Below are 10,013 nucleotides of genomic sequence, written 5' to 3' on the forward strand. Positions count from 1 at the left end.
TAATACCGTCATCAAAACTGGCATAACACCTGAAAAATGGAGTAGAAGTGTTACTGTGCTCTTTTTCAAAAAAGGAGATAAAAGTCTGCTCAAGAACTACAGACCAATCTCACTTCTAAGCCATATTTATAAGCTGTTCTCGAGGGTGATTACGAATCGTCTCGCCCGAAGACTTGACGAATTTCAGCCTCCGGAGCAGGCGGGGTTTCGACAGGGCTACAGTACCGTAGACCACATCCACACGCTACGGCAGATTATACAGAAGACTCAGGAGTATAATCTACCCCTCTGTCTAGCGTTTGTGGACTACGAGAAAGCCTTCGATTCCATCGAGACCTGGGCTGTTCTGGATTCATTGCAGCGATGCCAAGTCGACTGGCATTATATCCAAGTGTTGAGATGTTTGTATGACTCCGCCACCATGTCCGTCCAAGTCCAAGACCAACAAACCAATCCAATCCCTATACGAAGAGGTGTGAGGCAGGGAGATGTAATATCCCCAAAACTTTTCACCTGTGCCTTAGAAGACGCGTTTAAGGAATTGGACTGGAAAGGTCGAGGCATAAACGTGAATGGCGAAAATATCTCACACTTGCGATTTGCGGACGACATAGTTCTATTGGCTGAATCGCTGCAGGACCTTGAGGAAATGCTGATCGAGCTTAGCTGTTCTTCCAGACGAGTGGGTCTTGAGATGAACATAGATAAAACGAAAGTAATGTTTAACGAGCACGCTATCTCAAGACCCGTCACCGTCGGGAATGTTAGCATCGAAGTTGTTCAAGAATATAACTACCTCGGCCAGATTATACAACTCGGCAGGAACAACTTCGACAAGGAGGCTGACAGAAGAATTCAGCTGGGCTGGGCAGCATTTTCAAAGCTACGTCAGGTCTTCGAATCGTCGATACCGCAGAGCCTTAAGACTAAGGTCTTCAATCAGTGCGTCCTACCTGTGATGACGTATGGAGCAGAAACGTGGACACTGACAGTTGGCCTCGTCCACAAACTAAAGGTCGCTCAGCGCGCTATGGAGCGAGCTATGTTGGGTATTACTCTCAGGGATAAAATCCGGAACGAGGAAATTCGCAGAAGAACAAAAGCGACCGACATAGCTCAAAGGATTAGCAAGCTGAAGTGGCAATGGGCAGGTCATGTCTGTCGCAGAACCGACGGCCGATGGGGCAGACGTGTTCTGGAGTGGAGACCGCGTACCGGTAAGCGCAGTGTGGGACGACCTCCTGCCCGCTGGAGCGATGACCTGAAGAAGGTGGCGGGGAGCGGGTGGATGAGGAAGGCGGAGGACCGTGTTTGGTGGCGCGCTCTTGGAAAGGCCTATGTCCAGCAGTGGACGCATACAGGCTGATGGATGATGTATAGATTATGCGGAAGTTTGTCCGTCAGTTGCCACTAAACCCATCTTAACAAAATTATAGCTAGAGATAGCGTGCATCCTGGAGTCACACAAATTGTCACATGAGAAAACATAAATATTGAGAAAGATAAATTCTACGTGAAAGAAACCGTGGTAAACAGCTAGTATTGCATATTTTTGTGTCACAATTAAATAGAAAACCAATTTTCTAAAATGATTATAATTAATCTGATGATCATTATCGAATTATATCAATTAGGTAGGTACCTAGTCTGATCGAAAGAAATTATCGAAAGATTTTTAAGTTGGTATTCATGACTCTTTAAAGTATCATTACTGTATCGCTCGCTGAAATATGGAGACGTCTGAAACCTATCTCTTTCGATACATTTCGTTACAAATTAGGGCTCTTAAATTGACGGGGTTGTATTTTTTTATATCTCATGATCTGAAGTCTTATACGTTTTGGATTATTGTACTTAGTCGGCTTGTATATGGCGTTTTCATATTCGTTTTACCAATAATGGGACAATTCTTGTACTTCGTCAGATTGATCATGTCTGGAACTGCTGAGGTTCAAGAGGCAGCGGGAGTGTAAGTGAAGGAATCAAAGGCAGCGGCCCACTAGCTTTAGCAGGCCATTTTGGCTTATACCTTATGAGCCACTAGCGAACAAAACGGTATAATTGCACGAAATAAAATTGTACAAGAGGAGCAAAAAACTTAATGAAAGCTGTTAGAACTTTATTGTAATTATGGCGTTTTGGTCGAAATTATTAACTTTGGACTTAAGTTTTTAGCACAGTTTTAGACTGTGTTACTTGGAAATGAGTTCAAGTTTTATTTTCAGTGATAGGAATCATGAAAGGACTCAATTTCAGTGCAGTTTTAGAGTTTGCTCGGAAATGAGTAAATGTATACATAATTATATTCCTATGGATCAAATTAACCACCCCCAGCTTTGATAAGTCAGTTAAAAATAGCAAGAGAAGCATATTTTGAATTTGAATAGTAAAAATAGTATAGGTAGAATGTATTCTCTTGGGCCAACAAAACTTTGAATAGAGCCGCGTCATAATATTACGTTGAAACTCTAATAATAATAATACGGGAGCATGGGTTGGAGCTTTTAAGCCACATCTTTTCTAACAGTTCGAGAATAAATAATTTTCTAAACACATTATTTTCACAGAATTAATTTAGTACTGATAGAACTGCTGATATTCTTAATATATCTGGATTCAACCTATCGCCGCAATTTGCTATTGGAATTGAAAAAGCAAATGCGAAGAAAAGAATTCCTGCACTTCTCGCTGCCTCAAAAGACTTTAGTAGACCGAAGCATCAAGTTGTCCAAAAAGTTTTTCTTTGCGTTCGTCATTAGTGCAACTGTTGATACTACAGGTAACTAACTATACTTTATCCACGGAATGAAGTTAGTATATGGCTCACTCTAAACGTAATCTCATACATATGAAAATGACAAAAACTCAGTGGGCGTTAACCATTTTGAGTTACCAACCAAATTCCTGGTCTTTCTCGGGCTTTCTTGGTCTTGCTTAGCAAACTTTTTAAAAGGATCATTGTTTTTTTTTAAATAAATACTTTTATATTAGACAAAGATGCTTCTAAAATTATTTTTATTCTTAATTACAATAACTATACTACTTAAATGAATTTTTCAGTTCATATGATCGTGGTGCCGGGACTAAAAAAGTTTGCAGTATTGCCTGTAAAAATGGATTTCATATTTTTCGATCCCAACGGGCAGTACTTCAATTTCCTCTGCGTCTATCAGGTCGGTATTGTATAGTGCAATATTAAATAACATTTGAACCTATTACGTTTAGTGCGAAAATAATATAAATAAGATGAACTTTTATTATATTTTTTTTAATTTAAAAATTGCAGATTCTCTACAAACCTGTGATACTTGCTGTTTTCTCATCATTACAAAGTATGCGTTGGTCATTTATGTTGTGCACAAGTAAGTGTAAAATAACATTTTATAGTTTACCAACCATTTACTTTTTACTTACATTTGTAGCGGACGATTGAGAGAGCTACGCTTGGAGTTACTCTACATGATTAGATCAGAAATGAGAACATCCGAGGGAAAACCAGAGTAACCGACATAAGTAGTTCAAAGGGTTGCGAAGCTAAAGTGGCAATGGGCAGGGCTCATAGTTCGAAAAACGGATATATGACGGGGTCTCAAGGTGTTAGAATCGCGAAATGGACAGATGACATCAAACGAGTCGCAGGGAGCCGCTGAGGATGTCTATCGGTTGACGATAATTATGATATTATTATTATACCCATTTAATTGTAAGTATCTAAGTACATTGTGCTCAGCGAGCCGCCCATTAGATAAGTTACGTTCATATTATTACATAATAATATACAAGACAAACAAACGTAATAAAATAGTCGAACATACACTGACAAAACCAAACGTGAATATAAGCGTGTTCTATTCACAACTAAAAATTTTCGCTACAATTATAACAGACTTTCCTCCATTCCAGAAATAGAGAGCATTTTACAATGTACCCTTGAGTTGCGTTCGTGACGCTTTATTTTATTGCAGTCAGCCAATTGGACGTTTTAATTTATAACTTCGAGAACATGAAAGAGCTCGTTAAGGCGGGGAAATGCGAGATAAATGAAGCCTTTAAGGATGGATTTAAAAAGAGCATCGTCCATCATTGTGCTATTATAAAGTAAGTTAACAAGCTTGTTAGAGTAGGTATGAACCGTTTTTTATGCAACAGTATAAGACTGAAGCCACACCACAGCCACACGATGCGTTTACGGTTCATTGCGGCGTTGAACCGCACCACCTCTCCTCACTTCGTCTCTCTAGTCCCAAGTCCGTTAAACGTGCGTTGCGATGCCATACGACGTTACGACGCATCGTTTGGCCCGGTACTGTGATTTATATGTAGGAAAACGCTGCGGCACCGCTTAGGCGCCGCACCGTTGTCGCCGCAACGTATCGTATGGCTTCACTCTTATGCTCATATTCACGATAATTATTACTATGAGGTCTCACAGTGCGCTCGAACGCATAGTGTAGGTACCACTAATCAGATCATTGTAAATTGACGTGACACAGTAATCTGATTGGTGGAACCTACACTATGCGTTCGAGCGCACTGTGAGACCTCATAGTAATGATTGTGAATACGGGCATTAGTGTGCATGCAGATGAGCGGCGCTTTGTCGACAACATGACTGCTGCGTGTGCCAGCGTCGATACAGGTATAAAAAAGTAGGGTTAAATTAGATTGTACAAAAAGTGAACACACGAATATTTAATATTAGTATTTACTAAACTTTTGTCCTCGCAAAGTCTTTCTCGCTAAACCACTCTGACTTAGACTTCAAAATTGCGTAGGTAATCTTAAACATTGTACCTACAGGAGAAACTACGACCACCAATGACCTTTCACGACCGATTAGATCAACGCTCCCCTGTTATTATACAAGAAAATAGTATTTTGAAACAAATTTAATTTTTACAAAAACACTTTTACATTTGGTATAATTATAATGTTTAGACTTGTGATAATATGCTAGTCTGCATGTCTTTTTGGTTCGATCTTTTTAATCAATCTTGACAATATTCGGTACATAGGTGGCCACTGCAACTTTTTGTTACAAGAAATCAAAGAATTTCCCTCGAGATTTCTATTAAACTTAAGAGGGGTCTCTCCGTCACTCACTCCATACAAACGTAGTTCGTCTCTCATTGGAATACTAACCAATCATACTCAATGGAATTTTGTAGAAATGTTCTGGAAACTAATATCTATGCCTGTGGTTTTCCAGATTTCCGTTAAAATATTCGGTTTCAAAGTTACGCGGTCTTAAAAATTCACATACAAATCTTTGAGCCCCTAGAATATGTCTGCAAAATGTCATGGACTTTGATTGCTTAATATTCAAATGAAACTGGGACTAAGATTGTATGGAGTAAGTGACAGAGAGAGCCCTGTTAAATCTACGCGGACAATGGTCGCGGGCATCAATTAATATTCATATACGAGTAAGTATATTAAAAGGAAAGTGCTTTTTAATGTGGTTTTAACACTAAGGTTTTTTTGTGATCTTTAGGTATTTTTTCCAGCATTTTTCTATTTTGTATAAGTGTGTTTGCGTTATAGTCCCAAATAAAAGAGTATTTAATGTTTCATTTTTTTTATCGTAGGTATTTATATATTTGGTGACATTATATTATTATCATGCTAAAACTTTATCTTTTTATATTTTCAGGTTTGTTGATACGATTGGGAGAACTTTCGGAGCACAGTTCTTACTTGCCTTTTTGATAAGTTCAATAGTTATTTGTACGACTGCAGTGCAATTTTTCTCGGTAATATTTTTTTTTCCTTATCATAAAGCTCCATTATATTATAATGGTAGCTTTATTGCTACTACGATATAGCCTATGGGCTAGTAAGTAATTTTATTCTAGCTTAAACTTCTACTTATGAATAATTTCTAAATCTAATTTCAGTCCACTTATTGTCCTTAGTTTATTCTAATATGCTTACAGTCCACTATGTTATTGTGACCTAGATAAAATAAAGTAGCACAAACGGTAATTTTCGGTAAAACGGTTAATTTTCGGTAATTATTGTTTTTACAAATAAAGTCAATTAAACTTATAATAATATTCCGTTTTTAGCGTTCCGTACTGAAGGGTGAAAACCTTACTAAAACATTAATATACTTAGGTTTGTATACTACATATAAAAACTGAACCCCGTATTATTTTGTTGCGTTTTCCCGAAAAACACGACATACGAAAATAAATATTTACTATTTGCTACTACCTGATTCGCTCCGACGGATTTGGGCCTGTGGGCTCACCTGAGTTATACAAATAAACCTTTCTAGTAAAATGTTCTAAATAAAGATGAAAACCGCATTGAAATCAATAAAGGTCAGCGTAAACAGGCAGAGTGGCTGTAGAGCTAAGTGTTTTTGATAACAATTTAATGTTAGCTTTATGCATTTTGATATTTCAACGGTACATCAACGGTATTTCAGTAAAATATCATGGTGTTATACTGAAAAATAAAACCTAGGACACTCCATGCTTGGATGGGCTTAGGCTCCTCGAGCGCTGCCACGTTTATATCTAACTAAATATCTAACCTGGTTTTTCTTAACACAGATCTAAAAAATCTAGCTAGGATAGCTAGTTCTTGCAATATTCTAAAAAAAATTGTATTAGTAATTAAGTTACAGTAATTGTATACTTACGCCAATAATAAGCACGCAATCTATTGCTCGAGATCAAACCTACGGTGTACGAATTATCTTGTTACATACCTCGTATGTAACAAGATAATTCGAAATAAACATTTTATTTATTTATATTTATAAATAAAGCTTATTTTGTTTTTATCAAGAAAGACGCCATAACTTATTTACACAGACAGTGAAAGCATATTTTTCCAGATACGGAACCCACTTAACAATATAGTGGAACTGGTATGGGTATTCGGATTTTTGTTTATTTTGACAATAATGCTGTATGTTGACTGCTATTTCGGAAGCATCATAACTGAAAAGGTAAAGTGGCATATTTTCCATAGCCTAATATTAGAGTCCACACTAAAAGTAGACTTGTAGGTAATTTAAATATCATATTGTTTTCAGGGTTCTTACATGTCAACGATAGTTTATTGTTTCCCCTGGATCGACTTGCCCCAACAGATGAAGAAAAACTTTATTATATTTTTAATAGGGAACCAACAAGATCTTGTTTTAAAAACTTCTAAGCTTTTGCCAGTGTCTATGGCAACATTTAGAAAGGTGAGTTTTTAACCCCCGACCCAAAAAGAGGGGTGTTATAAGTTTGACGTGTGTATTTGTGTATCTGTCTGTGGCATCGTAGCGCCTAAACGAATGAACAGATTTTAATTTAGTTTTTTTTTGTTTGAAAGGTGGCTTGATCGAGAGTGTTCTTAGCTATAATCCAAAAAAATTGGTTCAGCCGTTTAAAAGTTATCAGCTCTTTTCTAGTTTTCTTGTAGAAAAGAAGGTTAGATAACCGTTAGGTTCGTAATATTATGTCAATTGACAAATGTCAAGCTGTCAAGATGGATGTTGCCTAGATACATAATTATTTATTTGAAAATGATGTTTTGGAAAACTCGGATGTTCATGCTCGGATACTTTGGATCGTAGGCGCGGAATAGTTCAAGAAAATCGGTTCAGCCGTTTGAAAGTTACCAGGTCTTTTCTCGTTACTGTAACCTTCAATTGTCGGGGGGGTGTTATAAATTTTTAATTTGCACTTGTAATAAGATTGTGTTCGAAGCTAACGCAGACAACCGCTTTATATCTCTAGGTTATCGGATCGATTTATATCTTTAGGTTGACTTTAGATTTACGACTGACTTTCTGTGGGGAGTAGGTATGCGTGATATATTGATAATAATAATTGATTATAATGTGTCCGGTTTTTTAATTTTGTAAAATCGATTATTATTTATGTTATTATAGGTCGTCTAAGGAAAGCGATATACGTAAAGATATCTGTTTGTTTTTTATTTTACGCTATTGCAATATCAAGAAAACCTTAGAGGAACATTATGTGTTTAATAGAAAGGTTAACGACCCTCAACAATGAGGCAAGAGTACTCACTACGCAGAAAGATAGTGTAATATTTAGTAGTTTTATTTTAATCATACTTAAATCTTTTTAGGTAATGAATTGGACTTATAAGGGATTCGCTGTTTTAAACCAAATGAAAAAATGAGAAGATGAATTATTTTATTCATTTATTTTAAAATCTCCGTTGCACACAAGTAAACAGATATATACCGAAGAAAAAACAAAAACTAAGGATAGAACTACACAGCATGCAAAGGCGGTCTTATCGCTAGTTATTATTAAGCATACAAGTGCACTATATCACAGGTAGGTATTTGTATAACAAATCACATTTAAATAATAAAAGAAAGCACCCAAAGTATGCATTATGTGTTTTATTTTCTATAAAATTCTCCATTATACTCGTTCTTGTTGAAATAAAGATAAAGCTTAGTATGCTGGAATATGATAAAGGCAGCTTTTTACTTTAAATAAATACGAAGTGTATTTTTCTACTGTGTTGTTATGAAGTGAAAGACTTTCACGTCAATTACTTTCTATACTTTATCTTCAGCTTCCGGGCACTTAGACGTCCACTGCTGATGAACACATTTTATATTCCGAAGAGTTCACAGAATGCGAAAGTTGGTGCGTATGTGTGTATGTTTGTTACTCTTGCACGCAAAAACTACTGGACGGATTTGGCTGTTGTATGAAGGTAGATGAAGGTAGGTAAATACCCTGGATTAACACAGGCTACTTTTTATCCCGGAAAATCAATGATCTCCCACGGGATTTTTTAAAAACCTTTATCCACGCGAACGAAGTCGCGGGCATCAGCTAGTATATGAATGAAAAAAGTAGGTTAAGTTATCATTATTTGCCAAGACTTCGAGGATATGCAAGATATGCGGTAGGTAAAGTGAAACAAACCTATGTGTCCCCAAGGTTCTTAACGATCCTTGATGTCGTTGAAGAGACAATTACCATCATAAGATATTAAAATAAAACTGTATAAATCTATGATATGTAATAACGTAAATATCCAATAAATCCACTTACCACCAGGTGAGGTTACAGTCAAGGGTTAACTTGTATCTAAGTAAAAAAAATGCTAAGTAGTAGGTATAGGTATGCATAGGTAATCTTAGGTTATCATTATTTCCCAAGACTTCAATATGCAGTAAAGTGAAACCTATGTGTCCCCAAGGTTCTCAACGATCCTAGATAACACACAATTGCTATCATACGATATTGTCCCTGCCTTCATTTTACGTTATCGGTTTCTCGACACCTTTTAATAAATAATATACTTAGTTGGTTTTAAAAGACTATCGAATTTCAGTGTCATGGATCTTGTTTTTGAAAAGCTTTATTTTTGTTTAGTCTGATACCTTAAACTCAAAAAATAGTCTTTGTTTAGACTTTTAAAGAGTATGACAAGTTGACATGATGGGTAGGTTTATAATGGAAAAGGTTGTTTATCTACCTATCTGGTGTAAAGTAGCGCCAGCCATTAATAAATTGTATTAAAAAAATAACTGTAGGTACTCAGCGACATTCAACACGACTTAACTACTAAATTAGACATAATAGTTATTAAAAAAAATCTAAATGTATTTTATTCAAACTAACAGTAATTTATTTCCATATAATCGAAATAACGGTTAGACAAAACTGAGTGAAAATAGAGGTACTTCTTCGCAGAAGTCACACAAAAAACGGTCCTATAAAAATCGGAGCAAGCATTGCGCCTTATACTGGCTTCCCACGGTGCATAATTCTGAACATTATATCGTACAGCTAACGACGAAGAACAACCGCGCATTGCGCATAAGACTCGGATGACGATGACGACATGTTCGCGCTACTACGGACGATACTTTTCCCATAGTGCCTGGGTGCGGTCTGGTCCGCGTCCGTCCAGAATATTACGCACCGTTAGAAGCCAGTATCAATATTGAAGTTAATTTCCTCCGTTTTAATGTGGCTCAGATAATATGAGAACGTGCCCATCTCATGAGC

At 36.7% G+C, this 10,013-nt stretch overlaps 1 protein-coding gene across 1 annotated transcript; it reads left to right on the forward strand.

Moving 5' to 3' along the window:
* Positions 1–1,730: 1,730 nt before the first annotated feature.
* Positions 1,731–8,154, forward strand: LOC123874627 (odorant receptor 23a-like). Its single transcript, XM_045920115.1, has 9 exons — positions 1,731–1,969; positions 2,568–2,779; positions 3,061–3,173; positions 3,287–3,362; positions 3,966–4,098; positions 5,654–5,753; positions 6,848–6,961; positions 7,049–7,204; positions 8,101–8,154. The coding sequence occupies exons 1-9, from the start codon at positions 1,731–1,733 to the stop codon at positions 8,152–8,154; spliced, it is 1,197 nt and encodes a 398-aa protein (XP_045776071.1).
* The last annotated feature ends 1,859 nt before the right edge of the window (positions 8,155–10,013 follow it).

This window comes from Maniola jurtina, chromosome 18 (genome assembly GCF_905333055.1).
Source record: "Maniola jurtina chromosome 18, ilManJurt1.1, whole genome shotgun sequence".
Taxonomy (NCBI): Eukaryota; Metazoa; Arthropoda; class Insecta; order Lepidoptera; family Nymphalidae; genus Maniola; species Maniola jurtina.